The 19,745-nt window shown below is 44.5% G+C and overlaps 1 protein-coding gene and 2 long non-coding RNA genes across 4 annotated transcripts in view; 1 reads left to right on the top strand and 2 right to left on the bottom strand.

Moving 5' to 3' along the window:
- Positions 1–1,060: 1,060 nt before the first annotated feature.
- On the bottom strand, positions 1,061–2,334 carry LOC120930311. The gene is made up of 4 exons (XR_005747699.1): positions 2,157–2,334; positions 1,972–2,059; positions 1,398–1,570; positions 1,061–1,286 (listed from the first exon to the last, which is right to left on the bottom strand). It is a non-coding gene; the product is annotated as an uncharacterized LOC120930311 (long non-coding RNA).
- Positions 2,335–3,223: 889 nt separating this feature from the next.
- LOC120930310 lies at positions 3,224–4,470 on the top strand. Its single transcript, XR_005747698.1, has 4 exons — positions 3,224–3,334; positions 3,432–3,519; positions 3,921–4,093; positions 4,205–4,470. It is a non-coding gene; the product is annotated as an uncharacterized LOC120930310 (long non-coding RNA).
- Positions 4,471–10,760: 6,290 nt separating this feature from the next.
- The window catches only part of LOC120931696 (histone-lysine N-methyltransferase PRDM9-like), a 59,669-nt gene continuing 50,684 nt past the window's right edge, over positions 10,761–19,745 (bottom strand). For both annotated transcript variants that reach the window (XM_040343388.1, XM_040343387.1), the window contains one exon: positions 10,761–12,032. In XM_040343388.1, coding sequence (XP_040199322.1) covers positions 10,876–12,032 — 1,157 coding nt within the window. In that variant the 3' untranslated portion in view covers positions 10,761–10,875. The remainder of the gene's footprint in view (positions 12,033–19,745) is intronic.

The raw sequence follows: 19,745 nt of genomic DNA, 5'->3' as shown, positions 1-19,745 counted from the left end.
CGCGCTCACCATTGCAGCCTCACCGTGCTCACCATTGCAGCCTCACCGTGCCACCATTGCAGCCTCACCGTGCTCACCATTGCAGCCTCACCATGCCCCCATTGCGGACTCACCATGCCCCCATTGCTGATTCACTTTGCCCCCCATTGCAGATTCACTTTGCCCCCCATTGCAGATTCACTGTGCCCCATTGCAGATTCACTGTGCCCCCATTGCAGATTCACTGTGCCCCCATTGCAGATTCACTGTGCCCCCATTGGCGGCCAGATTATGACAGTTGGAAGAGGAGAGCCGTGGGATCGCAGAGCGGTATAGCATGCTGTTACAACTTACATTGAAATTTCCTCCGCTCTGCTCGCTCCCACAGCCCCGCCTCCTCCTGACCCCGCGCCTGTGATAAACAGAATGCTGGTTCAATGCTGAGATGTGTTGTCTATCACATGCGCAGGGTCAGGAGGAGGTGGGGCTGTGGGAGTGAGCAGAGTGGAGGAAATTTCAATGTAAGTTGTAACAGCATGCTATACCGCTCTGCGAACCCACGGCTCTCCTCTTCCTCTATGCTCTCTGCCATTGGGGCGATCACTGGGAGAACGTCTCGCAATTAAATCCGCCCACCAGAGGTGCTTCCCCCCCCGCTCCCAGGCAGCCCAGCTCCTCGCCATACCTCATTTTCCACTCGCAAAATGCAAGTAGGCGAGTATGCTCTAGTATGCCTTTACACTATTGTGTGGGTTTTCTGCCACACTACATACTGGTAGTTTAATTGGTGCCTTTTGAAATTGGCCCTATATTGTCAAACATATTGGGACGCCTGCCTTTACGCGCACATGAACTTTATTGGCTTCCCAGTCTTAGTCCATAGGGTTCAATATTGCGTTGGCCCACCCTTTGTAGCTATAACAGCTTCAACTCTTCTGGGAAGACTGTCCACAATATTTAGGAGTGTGTCTATGAAAATGTTTGACCTTTCTTCCAGAAGGAGTTGAAGAGAGAAGGAAAATGGACTTTGTAGGCACTTTTATGTAAAAATACAAAATGTTTTAATAATAATAGAAAAATCACAAAACAATATGTTGACATATCAATAAATACAAAATATTAAAACATGTATAGGATATATAGAACCAGGTGAATGGACCATAAAGGGTGATTTGTGTTGTCATTAATCACTAGGGAACTTCAGTTCGCGCTTGGTCCACCCTTGTTCAATCCTTAGCATGTAAAGAGTTCCACGATTGGCTCAACTAGTTTCGCGGAGCTTATCCGCTTCATCGGGAGCTTTGGAACTAAAATATAAAGAGTGTATGTATCAGAAACAGGTAACGTAAAGTAATATAGGAAACCAGAACCTGACTTTGAATCGGTCCGGTATGAGGATTCCTGTAAAATATACTCACCACTTGGATGGTATTTGTTTGAAGTGGAATGCTGTAGCAAAGAAGCGCCACCCAAAAAAGAGAGCCTCCTCCTGACCAACCCAGCCGGGTCAGACAAAATTGCACATCATTCACCAGCAGACACCAACAGGGCCGTATTGGGCCATTCCACAACCTAGGGGGTGCCACTGGTACTGGAAAAATAATAATGATATAATTAAGTATGGGCATGGTGGCCTGGACATAATTGCATATCCAAAAACATAGGCAAGCGAATTTGGGAGTAGGAGGATATGTACATAGTATTAAATAATTATTGTTATAAGATAGGGCATAGAATCCTGTTGGATAGACGGCATTGTTAGAGTTATTGGGCACATGCCACCATAACAACGCTACAGGCTAAAAGGTCTAAAATATTTGGGGCTGAATGAGTCACTAGTTAATGAAAATTATATAAAGCAAAATTGGCCACTTAATTAAAAATTAGAAGGTGTATTTAGGTAAATAGACTCATATAATATTTAACAGGCAAACACTAACCAGTTTACAATTGTCATCTTAAAGGATTTTGTATAAAGGAATCAATTATTACCTGGTATTTCTAGTTATACAGACAAACTTGCTGTGAAAACTTTGAACAATGGGAGACACTTATGCTGCAGCATTGCTGGTACAAGGTTCTAAAGGGTGGCCAAGAAAACAAAGTAAGAGAAGTTTAGTGGTTTGCCTAAGGTAAGTGCCAGTGTCCAGCATGATCAGGGAAAGGGGATCGCTTACCAGTAAGGAACGCCAAGTCCAGGTGAAAAAGCCGCACCTGATGTGTATGGTATTGCTCGTTCCACATTGTCTGAGAGTGTGTGCTGCCTATCTTTAAATAGCATGTCTGACGTCATGCGCGCCGGCCAGAACAGTCCACCGCACATGCGCCACCTGGCGCCAGCGCTTCTGGGAGTTGTAGGAAATCCCAGCGCGCTGTAGAGCGGATTCGACTGAGGACCGCTGGAGATGGGAATCGCGGTCCGTGATTGCCACTGTCAGGGGATCACCACTCTATTCCTCCATAAGAGGAAAGGTGATATCCCCCATACAATGGCTCGGGTGGCCACTAGATTGTGGAACAGGCACCTAGGCCCAGGAATTGCTGCCAAATTTGGCTGGTGATGTGAGGCTCCCTCTAGGGGTACGCTAATGCTAGAGCATTCCTGCAAAAAGACATAGAGATCATTATATATACGTTCTTTGTTTATTTAGTCAGGGAATAAAGCCCCAACATAAATATAATAAAAATTGTAGAAGACAAAGTAATAAATATTACAATACAGTATGCAAATGTAACAATCAACAGTGTGGTATAGTACAATGTGTACAACGACACTACTATTAGACAAGGAGAATGTGGTAATCATACCGCCATTCTGTTTGACAGTACAGTGTTGTATGTGTAAATATCTGTATGTACAAAAGGACACCTTACACAATCTATTGGACAATATGGTCTTTTTGCAGGAATGCTCTAGCATTAGCGTACCCCTAGGGGGAGCCTCACATCACCAGCTAAATTTGGCAGCAATTCCTGGGCCTAGGTGCCTGTTCCACAATCTAGTGGCCACCCGAGCCATTGTATGGGGGATATCAACTTTCCTCTTATGGAGGAATAGAGTGGTGATCCCCTGACAGTGGCAATCACGGACCGTGATTCCCATCTCCAGCGGTCCTCAGTCGAATCCGCTCTACAGCGCGCTGGGATTTCCTACAACTCCCAGAAGCGCTGGCGCCAGGTTGCGCGTGCGAGGTGGACTGTTCTGGCCGGCACGCATGATGTCAGACGTTCTCTGATGCACAGCGTGCGGGGTGCTATTTAAAGATAGGCAGCACACACTCTCAGACAGTGTGGAGCGAGCCATACCATACACATCAGGTGCGGCTTTTTCACCTGGACTTGGCGTTCCTTACTGGTAAGCGATCCCCTTTCCCTGATCATGCTGGACACTGGCACTTACCTTAGGCAAACCACTAAACTTCTCTTACTTTGTTTTCTTGGCCACCCTTTAGAACCTTGTACCAGCAATGCTGCAGCATAAGTGTCTCCCATTGTTCAAAGTTTTCACAGCAAGTTTGTCTGTATAACTAGAAATACCAGGTAATAATTGATTCCTTTATACAAAATCCTTTAAGATGACAATTGTAAACTGGTTAGTGTTTGCCTGTTAAATATTATATGAGTCTATTTACCTAAATACACCTTCTAATTTTTAATTAAGTGGCCAATTTTGCTTTATATAATTTTCATTAACTAGTGACTCATTCAGCCCCAAATATTTTAGACCTTTTAGCCTGTAGCGTTGTTATGGTGGCATGTGCCCAATAACTCTAACAATGCCGTCTATCCAACAGGATTCTATGCCCTATCTTATAACAATAATTATTTAATACTATGTACATATCCTCCTACTCCCAAATTCGCTTGCCTATGTTTTTGGATATGCAATTATGTCCAGGCCACCATGCCCATACTTAATTATATCATTATTATTTTTCCAGTACCAGTGGCACCCCCTAGGTTGTGGAATGGCCCAATACGGCCCTGTTGGTGTCTGCTGGTGAATGATGTGCAATTTTGTCTGACCCGGCTGGGTTGGTCAGGAGGAGGCTCTCTTTTTTGGGTGGCGCTTCTTTGCTACAGCATTCCACTTCAAACAAATACCATCCAAGTGGTGAGTATATTTTACAGGAATCCTCATACCGGACCGATTCAAAGTCAGGTTCTGGTTTCCTATATTACTTTACGTTACCTGTTTCTGATACATACACTCTTTATATTTTAGTTCCAAAGCTCCCGATGAAGCGGATAAGCTCCGCGAAACTAGTTGAGCCAATCGTGGAACTCTTTACATGCTAAGGATTGAACAAGGGTGGACCAAGCGCGAACTGAAGTTCCCTAGTGATTAATGACAACACAAATCACCCTTTATGGTCCATTCACCTGGTTCTATATATCCTATACATGTTTTAATATTTTGTATTTATTGATATGTCAACATATTGTTTTGTGATTTTCTATTATTAAAAACATTTGTATTTTTACATAAAAGTGCCTACAAAGTCCATTTTCCTTCTCTCTTCAACTCCAATTTATTTAGGATGTGGCACTATTATTTTCAAGGATGTTGATTGCCATCCAAGGGCAAAACAATCAAACTCTTATGCCGCATACACACCATCACTTTATGTGATGAAAAAAAACAACATTTTCTGTGAAGTAAAAAATGACGTTTTTGAAACTTCAATTTTCAAAGACGAAGTTGCCTACACACCATCGTTTTTTCACAATGTTCTAGCAAAGCGAGGTTACGTTCCACCACGTTTTACCATTGAAGCTTGCTTCATAAGTAGCTTCTAGGCATGCGTGGATGAAAAAACGTCTTAGAAAACGACGTTTTTTGCTACACACGGTCAATTTCTGTGAAGTAAAAAGTGCACTTTTGAAAAATGACACATAAAATTGAAGCATGCTTCAATTTTTTTTGGTCGTTTTTTACAAGACATAAAACGACGTTTTCCCCCACACAGTCAATTAAAGTGACGTTTTTAAAAACGTAATTTTTTTTCATCACATAAAGTGATGGTGTGTACGCGGCATTACACTTTCTTCCAGAAGCACATTTGTGAAGTCAGGCACTGATGTTGGACGAGAAGGCCTGGCTCACAGACTCTGCTCTAATTCATCCCAAAGGTAGTCTATTGGGTTGAGGTCAGGACTCTGTGCAGGACAGTCAAGTTCCTCCACCCCAAACTCACGCATCCATGTCTTTAAGGACCTTTATTTGTCTACTGTTGCGTAGTCATGTTGGAACAGGAAGCATGAAATTGTCCAAAATGTCTTGATATGCTGATGCCTTATGTGGGCCAGGCCAAACCCCTGAAATACAACACCACACCATAATCCCCCCTCTACCTAATGATTTGGACCAGTGCACAAAGCAAGACATGGATGAGCGAGTTTGGTGAAGAGGAGCTTGACTGGCCTACACAGAGTTCTGACCTCAACCCGATAGAACGCCTTTGGGATGAATTAGAGCGGAGACTACAAGCCAGACCTTCCCACCCACATCAGCGCCTGACCTCACAAATGCGCTTCTGGAAGAATGGTCAAACATTCCCATAGACACACTTCTAAACCTTGTGGACAGCCTTCCCAGAAGAGTTGAAGGTGGTGTTATAGCTGCAAATGGTGGGCCAACTCAATATTGAACCCTACGGACTAAGACTGGGATGTCTTTAAAATTCATGTGCGTGTAAAGGCAGCTGCCATATGTGTCGAATTTTGACAGGTACCCTCACCCACTTCTGCCTAGCTCCTGACTTAAATTTTTTTCAGAACTGACTGAAGTGCAAAGAATCATGTGAATGTACAAAATGTAAACTGCTGCGTAATACGGTCAGAGCTATATAAATACCTATAATACGAAAAAAATATCACTGTGCAATTAGAGCTGCACGAATAATCGCGGAGAGAATCGCGATTTCGATTCTCCCCGCCCGCGATCTCCCTGTGGGATGACCCGCGATTCTTCTGTGTTCACCGCTGGTTCCACGTAACCAGCGTGGAACGCAAATGCCGCCGACATCAAAACCGTCGTCAGCAGCCTGCGCCGCTGGATAGATTCCTTGAGCTTCTCTCACAACAATAGTTTGTATCCATGCGCCACCCAGTGGTTGCCGGCGGTACTGCTTCTGATGTATTAAACCTTCTCACAGTTCTGTACAACTGTGTGTATCCATGCGCCACCCAATGGTTGCTGACAGTACTGCTTCTGATCTATAAAAAAAAAGACCAGTGATATGTCTATAATGTTAAAGACCATATAACTCCTATGAAAAAATCTGAATCAAAGTTTTATTCTGCTTTTTTCATAGGAGTTATATGATCTTTAACATTATAGACATATCACTGGTCTCTTTTTTTATATATTCATATTTTCAGATAAATCACAGTTTTTTTTTATTAATTTTTTTTTTTGGGGGGGGTTCTGGCATTACATTTTTGAGAATCGTGAGAAAATCGTGTTCTTTTGTCTAAGCAAAAGAATCGTGATTCTCATTTTGACCAGAATTGTGCAGCCCTATGTGCAATACCACTAAGGAAGAACAGAATATGTATGTGATTAACAAATATGGCTGTACCGTGTAGTTAAGGAGACTTTTTTTTTTTAACAGTAAAACTCATTGTTAGGTTTATTTACATTAAGCTAATCACAAAATATATACCATATCTCACAAAAGTGAGTACACCCCTCCCATGTTTGTAAATATTTTACTCTATCTTTTCATGTAACAACACTGAAGAAGGGACACTTTGCTACAATGTAAAGTAGTGAGTGTACAGCTTGTATAAGGGTGTAAATTTGCTGTCCCCTCAAAATAACTCAACTCACAGCCATTATTGTCTAAACCTCTGGCAGCAAAAGTGAGTACACCCCTAAGTGAAAATGTCCAAATTGGGCCCAATTAGCCATTTTCCCTCCCTGGTATCATGTGGGGAGGTGTGTTAAATTTGGTGTTATCGTTCTCACTATCTCATACTGGTCACTGGAAATTTAAAATGACACCTCATGGCAAAGAACTCTCTGAGGATCTGAAAAAAATAAATAAAAAAATGTTGCTCTACATAAAGATGTCCTAGGCTATAAGAAGATTGCCAAGACCCTGAAACTGAGCTGCAGCACAGTGGCCAAGACCATACAGCGGTTTAATAGGACAGGTTCCACTCAGAACAGACCCCACCCATGGTTCACCAAAGAGACAAACACACCTCCAAATCACCACTGCCTTGCTAAAAAAGCTGAGGGTAAAGATGATGGACTGGCCAAGCATGTCTCCACACCTAAACCCCTTTGAGCATCTGTGGGGAATCCTCAAACTGAAGGTTGAGGAGTGCAAGGTCTTTAACCACTTCCATACAGGGCTTTTATACACACCTCCATACCAGGCCTATTCTGGCACTTCTCTCCTACATGTACAAATCATATATTTTTTGCTAGAAAATTACGCAGAACCCCCAAACATTATATATGTTTTTTTAGCAGACACCCTAGGAAATAAAACGACGGTCATTGAAGCGTTTTATCTTGCACGGTATTATAATTTTTCAAACGCCTTTTTTTTGGAAAAAAATTGTTTCATGAATTAAAAAAATAACAAAACAGTAAAGTTAGCCCAATTTTTTTGTAAAATATGAAAGATGATGTTACACCGAGTAAATAGATACCTAACATGTCACGCTTTAAAATTGCGCACACTCATGGAATGGCGCCAAACTTCGGTACTTAAAAATCTCCATAGGCAACGCTCTGAAAATTTTTACAGGTTACCAGTTTAGAGTTACAGAGGAGATCTAGTGCTAGAATTGTTGCTGGCACTCTAACGCACGCGGCGATACCTCACATATGTGGTTTAAATGGCGTTTACATATGTCGGCGGACTTGCGTGTGCGTTCACTTCTGCGCGCGAGCTACTGGGGACAGGGGCGTTAAAAAAAAAATATATTTTTTTTTTTTTTTACACTTTTTTTTATTTTTTTTATTAACATCCCTTGTAATAGGAATGTGTGTGACAGGTACTCTTTATGGAGAGATGCGGGGTCAATAAGACCCCACATCTCTCCTCCAGGCTGGAAAGCATGAAATCGGTGAAAAAAAATCACCGATCTCATGATAACTGTTACTTAGCAGCCGCAATTGCGGCTTTGTTTACTTACGGGGACCCGGGCGTGACGTCATCACATCGCGCCCGGGTCCTCCGACGGTCATAGAGATGACTGGTGACCATCTGGTCACCAGTCATCTCTATGCTTCCTGCCAGCGCCGGACGATTTGTTCTCCGGGCCCCCGATGGCACGGGAGAGCCCGGAGAAGCACCGGATGGCGGCGGGAGGGGGGGATGTCCCCTCCCACCGCCTGTAAGAACGATCTAGCGGTGGAACCGCAGCTATGATTGTTCTTACGTTGTGCAGAATCGCCGGCAGAAGAGAAGGATATCTGAATGATGCCTCTAGCTGCAGGCATCATTCAGATATCCACCCGCAAAGCCCAGGACGTCACATGACGTCCACCCGGATCGGTAGAGGTCCTTTGTGGACGTCATTTTACAATGGGCTGGTATGGAAGTGGTTAACATCCACCAGCTCTGTGATGTCATCATGGAGGTGTGGAAGAGGGCTCCAGTGGCAACCTGTAAAGCTCTGGTGAACTCCATGCCCAAGAGTGTTAAGGCAGTGCTGGAAAATAATTGTGACCACACAAAATATTGAGACTTTGGGCCCAATTTGGAAATGTTTCACTTAGGGGTGTACTCACTCTTGTTGCCATCGGTTTAGACATTAATGGCTGTGTGTCGAGTTATTTTGAGGTGACACCAAATTTACACTACAAGCTGTACACTCGCTACTTTACATTGTAGCAAAGTGTAATTTCTTCAGTGTTGTCACATGAAAACATATAATAAAATATTTACAAAAATGTGAGGGGTGTACTCACTTTTGTGAGATACTGTATATATAAATATATATATAAAAAAAAACGTTAAAAAGACTGTAGGTTGCCTCTTATGAGAACCTGTCACCAGTTTGTTTTTTGACTGCAAGCCTATTTAATAAAGTAAAAATAGCGCAATCGGATATATGTTTTTAATTAGGTTCTTTCAGTCACTGCATAAATCCAACGCTTCTGGGAGTGTCAGATCTTACTAAATTGCCGGCTCCTATCTTCATGTTACAGCTGCTGCAAAGCTTCCCGTTGATACTGACAGCAGGAGTGGTGTTCAGATAACTGTAATCAAAGTACTGTTATGTATACAGCACAAAAAAGATTCTCTCTGGGGCCGTCGGGGGTGTAATAATGATGCTTTAATTACAGCTGTCTACACATCGCTCCTGTTGCACATCAGCACTATGCAGGGAGCCGCAGACAACAAACCCAGCCTGCATAGCCTGTTCTCCAGGTCACAGTATCAGTGGTTTGCTGCAAGCCCTGGCCATTACTGCAGACAGGCGTCTCCTGAGTATAAGTCTCTCTGGCGGTGTCACCCAACTTACACACAGATCTGGAGAAGCTCATGTTGCTGCGGCCCCATGAAAACTGATGAAACTGACAGTACAAGCTGTTCCGGTCATTGCTGCCCATAATTTGGGAGAGGTGTAATGAAAGTACTGGTTTTCACACAGCGCTGACAGCTCCAGAGAGACTCTCTGGGCTGAATAACAAGACTTTCATTAGAGTTGTCTGCAAGCGACTCCTGCTGTCACTATCGGTGGAAGGTTTTGCAGGCAGCCGTAACATATCAGTAGGGAAAGCCAGCATTTAGTAGAATCTGACACTTCCGGAAGTGTCAAATTCCTTCAAATCTTAAAATAAAAAAAATGGGGAAAAGGCTAATTAACCATTAGAGGCCCGCGCTATACGTCCTCCCCTTTGCACGCGCAACTCACGCCCCCTGCAGGGCACGCGCTGTGATCACTGAGTCTCGGGTGATCACAGATCCGTGTAAGGGGCCGGTCCCAGCCCCTTACCATGTGATCAGCTGTCAGCCAATGACAGCAATTCTGGCTCATCTGTGCCCACCTGCCAGTGCCTCTTGCCACCTATCAATGACCACAGTGCCACCTATCAATGCCTACAAGTGCCATCTATCAATGCCCACCAGTGGTGCCAATCAGAGCCACCTAGTAATGTTTCCTATTAGTGTAACCTACCAGTGCCGATCAGTGCCCATTATTCCCACCCATCAGTGTCCATCACCGCCACCCATCATTGCTACCTATTAGTGCCACTTCTCAGTGCCACCTATCAATGCCCTTTAGTGCCACCTCTCAGTGCCGCCTTATCGGTGCCCACCAGTGTCGCCTTATCGGTGCCCACCAGTGCAGCCCATCGGTGCCCACCAGTGCAGCCTCATCAGCGTACATCAATGAAGGAGATAAATTACGTGTTTGCAAAATTTTATAACAATATATATATATATATATATATATATATAATATATATATATATATATATATATATATATATATATATATATATATATATATTTTTTTTTTTTAATCAGTCTTTTATTTTTTTTTTAACAAAAAAAAAAAAAAAAAAATCGCAGAGGTGGTCAAATACCACCAAAAGAAAGCTCTATTTGTGGGGAAAAAATTATAAAAATTCACTTGGGTACAGTGTTGTATGACCGCGCGATTGTCATTCAAAATGCGACTGAAAGCTGAAAATTGGTCTGGGCAGGAGGAGGGTTTAAGTGCCCAGTAAGCAAGTGGTTAAAAACAAGACTGAACGTTTTTCCTTAAAAATTGGGAATAATAATAAAAAAGAACTGGTGACCAGATCTGTTTAAATCAGCTCTCTTTATTCAAATGCAGTTTAAATATAATAAAAATGTATCTTGATAGATCACATAATTTCCAGTTCATTTGTTTCACCAGTAAAATAAATATAGAGAGTTATTTTACTTCAAAAGTCTTGACTTTGTGTGTTTTCTGATGGGAAATAAGATTAGAGTTCTGGTTGAAAGTCCTGCCACATATAGGGCATTCAAATGGTTTTTCTCCTGTATGCGTGATATGATGTCTCACCAGATTGGAGCTACTGGAGAAGCCTTTTCCACATACTGTACATATATATGGCTTCTGACCGGTGTGAATACTCTGGTGTCTAATCAGACTGGAGTTCTTAGTGAAGCACTGGCCACATTCTGAGCAGATATAGGTCTCTCCTCTCGTGTGAGTCTTCTGGTGCTCTGCAAGAGTTGAGCTTCTGGAGAAGCCTTTTCCACATTCGGAGCACACAAAGGACTTTTCTCCTGTGTGAGTCTTATGATGCTCTACTAGATTGGAGCTCCTGGCAAAGCACTTCCCACAGGCTGTACAGGCAAAAGGCCTTTCTCCTGTGTGAGTCCGCTGATGATCAATGAGGTTCGAGTTCTTAGTAAAGCTCCTTCCACATTCTGGACAGACAAATGGCTTTTCTCCTGTATGAATCCTCTGGTGGTCCACAAGAGTAGAGTTACTGGTAAAGCGCTTTCCACAGTCCAAACAGGCGAACGGTCTTATTCCAGAGTGAACTCGCCTGTGAGACTGAAGATGGGATTTTTTGGCAAAATATTTGCCACATGCAGTGCATTCATGTGTCTTTTCTCTTATTGAGTGTAGGATAGGTTCTGACTGGCAAGCTTCAGAATGTTCAGAGTAGGCCAGGTCATGGTCATCCTTTATGGTTTCAGTAATATCTGCTCCATCCAATTCTCCATTTAAGCCCCTATCCTCCTTTCCGAGCTTGGAATCCTCTGTTGCAACATGAGTATCAGCTCTTTGTATATTACAGCTTTCCTGGTCGCAGTCATTGACAGGAGCAGGTCCTTTAATTGTGTCTTGCTGCTTTATAGAATAAACAGCTGAGTCTGTGAGATCCTTCTTTTTACGTGAAGGAAACTCATTGGATATGATTCTCATAGGCTTACTCTTTCTTTTACTGATTTTAGTTTGTTCTGGAATCTTTGCATCAATATCAGACTGATGGTTTACATTTTCTTTTATAACAGAATTCAAGCCGCTGACCGTGGTGGTTGATTCATTAAGACGATTCTGGATGACGGATTTGCCTATTAAAAGAAAATCAATATCAATATTCCATGCATAAAAGAGATGTAAGCAAATGTTCAGCTGCTGAGCTTTTTACAAAACATTCGTTTGTGTGTGTTAACAATTTGTAATATTATAAAAGTGTAACTCCACATTTTTAGTAAAAACCTACATTTGTTAAAACCTTTAAAAAATAGTTACCTTTATATACAGCGGGTAAAATAAGTATTGAACACGTCACCATTTTTCTAGGTAAATTAATTTCTAATTGTGCTATTCACCTGAAAGTTTCACCACATGTCAGTAACAACCCATGTAATCCATACATAAAGAAACGAAAACAAACAAGTTCAGAAAGGAAGTTATGTGTAATAAAATTGAATGACACAGGGAAAAAGTATTCAACACGCTAATGGAAATGTACTTCATACAAAATACTTCATGTTGGTAACGACAGCTTCAAGATGCCTCCTGTATTAGTCGCATGCATTGCTCAGGTGTGACTTTGGCCCATTCTTCTACACAGACTTCAAATCTTGAAGGTTCTGTGGGCCTCTTCTATGAACTCTGATCTTTAGTTCTTTTCCAAAGATTTTCTTTTTTTTTTTCATATTTACTCTTTTATTTTATTTATTTTTTTGTAAACAAGGTCACAAGAGTTTATCATACAAACAGATACAAACATACAATACAGTATCCTAAACATAATATCTCTTGAAAAAACAAATAGACACAAAGCCATAAACATAATTATAACCAATTCAATCTTTTGCTCTGTTCTTAAAAAAAACCTGCTTCCAATTTTGACCCACTTTGTCTGCTGCCCTAGTTCAAATGTATTGTCTTCAAACACCTCCTCCTACCTGTTCCCTTGTCCTCAGTGTACCCTACCAAACTAACCTCTTAAATTGGGACCCCCCAAACTATCACAAAAAAAAAAAATTCTTCTCTCTCTCCCTCTCCACCCCCCCCCACCCCACAGTCAAATAGACCCCTCCCCGATTCCAGTCACCGTTCCCTTCAACTCACTTCTGATCAGTTGGGCTCCCTCTCCTCCCATTACTCTTCCGATAGTTTCCTCCCCTCTTCAGTATATATAAACTGGTTCCATCCCGCCCATGTTTCTACGTACTGTTCCCTTCTATTCCTAGACGAGAGCATTAAGTCCTCCATAGCTCCAATTTCCCTGACCCTATTGAGCCATCTCGCTATGGAGGGGGATCTACTATCTCTCCACAGGAGAGTTATTCCCATTTTCGCTGTATTTATCAGGTGCCGAAGCACCGACTTTTTATACTCCCCTACTGGAATCTGTGAGCTATGGAGAAGGAAAAAGGCTGGGTCATCTGGAATCTGGAATTTCGTAAATTTTTGTCCTATTCTACGTACTTCCCTCCAGTAATCTTTCACCTTTACGCAGTCCCAAAATATATGCCGCAAAGTACCCTGCTCCAGACCACATCTCCAACAGTTCTCTGAGTTTTCATTGGAGAGTTTATGCAACTTTGCTGGAGTGTAGTACCACTGCGACAATGATTTATAATTGCATTCCTGGATCCGTGTTGATACTGATGAGTTTAGAGCTAGAAATACTATTTGTTTTCGTTGGGTCTGTGAAAAGGTTATCCCCAGGTCTCTTTCCCATTTAATGATTCCCGGAAGTACAAAGTCCTCCCGGGGAGCATTCAGTATTTTATACATTTTAGAGCCCACTCGCTGTGTTGGTTCTTCCTCATCACAATATTTTTCAAATTTTGTCAACTGCCGCCGAAAGTTTGATGGAGGTCCCAGGGAGCTTAGAAAGTGTCTAGTTTGAAGCGCTTGCCAAAAACTTAACTCATATTCTCCCCCTGCCCTCATCAAGTCTACAATTGATGGCCACCTATCTGTTTTCAGGAAATGGGATACCTGGACTTTTCCTTCTCTCTTTCAGTTTATTATATACCGCTCCGGCCGTCCCAGGTGTAAATCCTGGGTTCCCTAATATCGGGTATAGGGGTGAGTACTTGGATGAGAATTTAGAATTTTTACATACTTTGGCAGTAACAGACAGAGTCGCTCCGATTAAGGGATGTTTCTTCAGCTTACTTGGTAGTGATTTATAGCACCAGGACGCCCTACCTAATGCTATTGGGGAGGTCTGCTGTTCTACCTCGACCCACTTTTTATATTGTCTGTTTCTACACCAGTCTATCAATCTCGTCAGGTGAGCTGCTTGATAATATTTAACTATATCCGGGACTGCCATCCCGCCCCACCTCTTCGGTAATTTCAGCACCTCTTTTTTTATCCTTGGCCTTTTCCCGTTCCAAACAAAATTCATCAAGGCAGTATCCAATTGCCGGAGAAAGGCCGAGGGTATTTTAATCGGTAGGGTCTGAAACAAATACGTAATTTTTGGCAATATACTCATTTTCACTATATTGTTTCTACTAAACCATGAATGTAGTCCATGCTGCCATTTCTCCATAAGCTTTCTGACTGAGTTAAGAAGAGGTGGGAAGTTTATTTTGAACGTTTCTTTTATGTTTGCTGGAATTAGAGTACCCAGAAATTTTAACGCCGTCTTCCATTTAAATCTAAAATTTCGTTGTATTATAGTCTGCATCTGTGTTGGTACTGCCACAGTCAATGCTTCAGATTTTGCCTGATTTACTTTTAGATTGGATAGTTCTCCAAATGTTGCAATTTCTTTAACCAGGTTGGGGAGAGAGACATGCGGATTTGATATAGCAAACAACAAATCGTCCGCAAATGCTATTACCTTATGACTACCCTCCCCTATCTGAATGCCCTGTATGTCTGGGTTTTGGCGGATTTTGTTTAAAAGGGGTTCTAAGGACAGCACAAAAAGCAATGGTGATAGGGGGAATCCCTGTCGTGTTCCATTCGTAGTTGTGAATATTTTAGAGTGTATCCCATTCACTCTCACCGAGGCACGTGGGTCGGTGTACACACTTCTAATCCATCCCAACATATTTTCCCCCTGGCCCACGCGGCGCAACACAGAGAACAGGAACTTCCAACTAACTCTGTCAAAAGCCTTCTCGGCATCAGTATTTAGGAACACGGAAGGGATGTCCCCCTCAATTGCCCCCTGTACCAGATTGAGGGCCCTTATCGTACCGTCTCTTGCCTCTCGCGTAGGGACAAATCCTACCTGATGCCTATCTATTAACTCCGGGAGCCACACTTGTAACCTACTAGCCAATATCTTCGTAAATAATTTCAAATCAGAGTTTAGCAGCGAAATTGGCCTATAACTGCTGCACTCCGCCGGGTCCTTCCCCTCTTTAGGAATCACTGTAATATGGGCTAGTAAAGCCTCCGGCGGAAATGCAGCAGAGCGGCCCATATCATTGAAAACTTTTGTCATTTGACTACTCAAAAATGGTAAGAACTCTTTATAATATCCAATCGTAAAGCCATCTGGCCCCGGGGCTTTCCCATCTTTCATAGTTTTTAACGTTGCCTCTAATTCCTCCAACGAGATGGGGGTGTCTAAGCTGGCCTGAGCTATAGGAGGTAACCTAACTAGGTCCACTGTTGAAAGATATTCATCTATCTCTGTTTGGGACGCCGGTATCTGAGCCAGATTGTACAGGTTGGAATAGTATCTACCGAATTCCTCCGCTATTTCCTTTGGTTTCCTCTTTAATTGCCCCTCCTGCCCCTTAATTTGTGGAATAAACGTTGCTTGACTCTTCTCTTTCAGCTTCCCTGCTAGCAGTCTACTACACTTGTCCCCAAATTCGTAGTTTGTTTTTTTGCCCCTTTGTATAATTGCTTTAGCCTTGTATCGTAAAAGCTCTGTAATCTGCCTCCTCAGGTGGCTCAATTCTCTACCTATTTGGGGGGTAAATGTCTTTTTATGCTGGAGTTCTAATGTTTGGATTTCTGCTAGTAAATTCTTAACCTGTTGATCACGTTTCTTTTTTTTTTTCGCTCCGTGTCTAATCAAAGTCCCCCTAATTACCGCCTTGTGGGCTTGCCACACCATCCCAGGGTTGCTCCCGGGAATGTCATTCATTTGGAAGTATTCTGCAATTTCCCGGACTACATCTTCTCTCACTTCTTCATTCTGCAGGAGGCTCTCATTAAGACGCCACCTTCTTTCCTGAGCCAACTCTGTCCCCGCCAGCGAGATGCGTAAACTCACCGGCGCGTGGTCTGACCACGTTATATTACCTATGGACACCTCTGTTACAGATGGAATCAGATAATGGGGTACCATGAACAGGTCAATCCTAGAATACACCTGATGTGGATTGGAGTAAAAAGTGTAATCTTTCTCCTCGCCGTGCAACGTCCTCCATACATCCACTAGCTGGGCCTCATGCAGTCTACCCAGCACACCCCGTCTGATTCCCTCTGCGACAGATGAAGTCCCCCTAGAGCAGTCAATCTTTGGATTTAGTGGGATATTGAAATCACCCCCCACTATTAATTTACCTTCCGAAATTGCCATCAAATCCCTCAGGGTTTTCCTCAGAAATACATCCTGATGTACGTTTGGTAGATACACCGTAGCAAGAGTCACCTTAATTCCTCTTATTGTCCCCTTTAAAAAAAGATATCTCCCTTTTGGATCTTGGTACCTATTTCCTAATATCCATGGGATTAGAGGTCGACCGATATATTGGCCGGCCGATATATCGGGCCGATATTCAGTCATTTTGGAGAAATCGGCATCGGCCGATTATTATCCAAATGTGGCCGATATTTAGCAGATCTGCATCAGCAGAGTGTGGAGAAGGAAGGAGGAACATGGGGTTCCCCCTCCCTTCTCCACACTGTCTGCAGAGCAGTGCCGTGTGTGTGAAGGAGAATGGAGCTGTCGGACTGATGTCGGGGTGGGCGGGACCCGGGGTGGGCGGGAGTTGGGACTCAGCTGTCCAACACCAGCCAATGGGATGAGATCATTGGCTGGATAGCTGCTGGGTCCCGCCCACCCCGGGTCCCGCCCACCTCCAACATCACGATGAATCTGAGCTCCTCTCTCTCTCTGCTCTCACAGTTTCACAGCACATAATGTAGCTGAATGTGTGAAACTCTCTCTTCATACAGTTTCACAACTGCTGCAGAGAGAAAGAGGAGCTCAGATTCGTTGCGATGTTGAAGGTGGGCGGGACCCGGGGTGGGCGGGACTCAGCAGCTATCCAGCCAATGATCTCATCCCATTGGCTGGTGGACAGCTGAGCCCCGCCCAACCCGGGTCCCGCCCACCTTCAACATCGCAATGAATCTGAGCTCCTCTTTCTCTCTGCAGCAGTTGTGAAACTGTATAGAGAGTTTCACACATTATCCGCTACATTATGTGCTGTGAAACCTGCCAGTGCCATCTGCTAATGCCAACCAGCCAGTGCCACCTGCCAATGCCATCCAGTGCCACCTGCCAATGCCATGCCAACTAGTGCCACCTGCCAATGCCAACTAGTGCCATCTGTTAATGCCATCCAGTGCCACCTGTCAATGCCATCCAGTGCCACCTGCCAGTGGCAACGCCATCCAGTGCCACCTGCCAATACCATCCAGTGCCACCTGCTAATGCCATCCAGTGCCACCTGGCATTGCCAATGCCATCCAGTGCCACCTGCCAATGCCATCCAGTGCCACCTGCCAATGCCACCCAGTGCCATCTGCCAGTGCCATCCAGTGCCACCTGCTAGTGCCAACTAGTGCCACCTGCCAAGGCCATCCAGTGCCACCTGCCAATTAGTGCCACCTGGCCAGTGCCATCTGCCAGTGCTAACTATTGCCAATTAGTGCCACCTGCCAGTACCATCCAGTGCCACGTGCCAATTAGTGCCACCTGCCAGTGCCAATTAGTGCCACCTGCCAGTGCCAATTAGTGCCACCTGCCACTGCCACCGCCACCTTAGTGCCACGTGCCAACCAGTGCCACCTGCCAGTGCCATTCAGTGCCACCTGCCAATCAGTGCCATCTGCTTTTGCCAATTGGTTCCATCCAGTGCAATCTGCCAGTGCCAATTAGCGCCACCTGCCAAAAAATAAAAAATCGGCCTAAAATATCGGCCGCAAAAATCGGCATCATATATCGGCCATCGGCCGCCCCAAATTCTAAATATCGGCATCGGTATCGGCCAGAGAAAAACCCATATCGGTCGACCTCTACATGGGATCCTATTGGATATCAGGATGGAAACCCCTTTGGATTTTGCTTCTTGGTTTTCCGCATGGTACACAGATGGGTAATACTTATTTTGTAACATTGGGAGCCCTCCTGATGTCAGGAAGGGCATGCCAGCACCCAAAATGGCGGCCATAGAGGTCGAGCTGGGTCTTCAGCTTCCACAGGAGCGCCGTTAGCGCTCCCGTGCGCGCGCCCGTGCGTGCTCCCGTGCGCGCGCCCATGCGTGCGTGTGCACGTGCGGGCGCCGCGGCGTGCACTCTCTGAGTGTTTTTGGCGCCAGACAGGCTATTTAGGCTGGCCTCTTCTTGGACTCAGGTGCTGTCCGTTCTATAGCGTTTGGCTAACCTACCTAGTAACCTGTATCCTGTTTCCTGTACCGTTGACCCGACCCGGCTTGCCTTTGATACCCCTGCTCTCCGCCTGCACCGACCCGGCTTGTTTTGGACCCTGCTTTCGCCTACTGATTCTGCTACTCTGCTGCCAGCCCAATACCGACCCAGCCTGCCCTGTGACCTCGCTTCCGGCTTCCGCCTGTGTTCCAGACGTGTCCGATAGTGCATGACCCGGCTTAACCACTTCCTCTACCCGCTGACAGTTGCCTGGGACTACCACCTGCACCTGTGCCTCTCCGCTACCTGCTCAGCAACTCCAGCTTAGCGACTCACCAGCGATCCTGCAAGGCACTCGTGCGACTTTGTACTTTGGAGTCTCCTGTCCACTTTACCAGGAGCTCGGAGTCAGAGCTGCAAGGGAGGCCGTCTTCCGCACATCAGGCTCTTACCGTCAGGGGCGTGACACCTGATCTAAAGTGCGTCTCCTGAATATAGACAATGTCTGTTTCTGTAGACCTCATATCCCTCAATAACATCCTGCGTTTCTCAGGGGTGTTGAGTCCCCTAACATTCAAAGATGTAATTTTTATTCCCTCCATCTGAAAACCGAGGGGAAAAACAATGCCCGAAGGGCGAGGGAGAGGGAGGGACGCGAGAAAAAGAAGTGGTCAAACGAGAGAGGAGAAAAAAAAAAAAAAAGAACCTTTATAAATTTAGGGTGAATCCCACTCCCACTAACCCCCTCTACTTCCCCCCACCCCCGTTCCCCCTCCCACCTCCCTCCCCCCCTATGTCTCACCTAAAGAGAGAACCCACTTATGACCCCCAACCCCAATTGGTCAGTGGATAATTCCTATTCCAGGGACTGGACCAATTTGGCAGAGCGCTTTATGTAGTTATTCCAACTTAACCGTAGTATATGTATAAAACAACAAAAATGGAATCCCAAAAATAATATAAAAAAGCGGAAAACTGAATACTCCCAGCTACCCCAACCCCGCCCCTCCGTTTTATTGATGCCCTATGGACTCATCCCAATTTCCTTCCCATCTCATTTCTCTCCCTCCTTGCCCTCCTCTCTTCCCACGGCCTCATCCCCGAGCCTTCCCCCCACCCCCCCTCTCTCTCAAATCAACCTTCCTCACCTCTTGATATTCCCAATATTCTGCTTCCCACCTCCTCCCCCCCCTACACCCGCCTCCCCCACCCCCTCCCCACATCCATAGGGGGGGGATACCCCCATTGAA

Source organism: Rana temporaria, chromosome 3, assembly GCF_905171775.1.
Source record: "Rana temporaria chromosome 3, aRanTem1.1, whole genome shotgun sequence".
Classification (NCBI taxonomy): domain Eukaryota; kingdom Metazoa; phylum Chordata; class Amphibia; order Anura; family Ranidae; genus Rana; species Rana temporaria.
The sequence above is the reverse complement of the archived record's forward strand: the minus strand, read 5'-3'. Positions and strand labels throughout refer to the sequence as shown.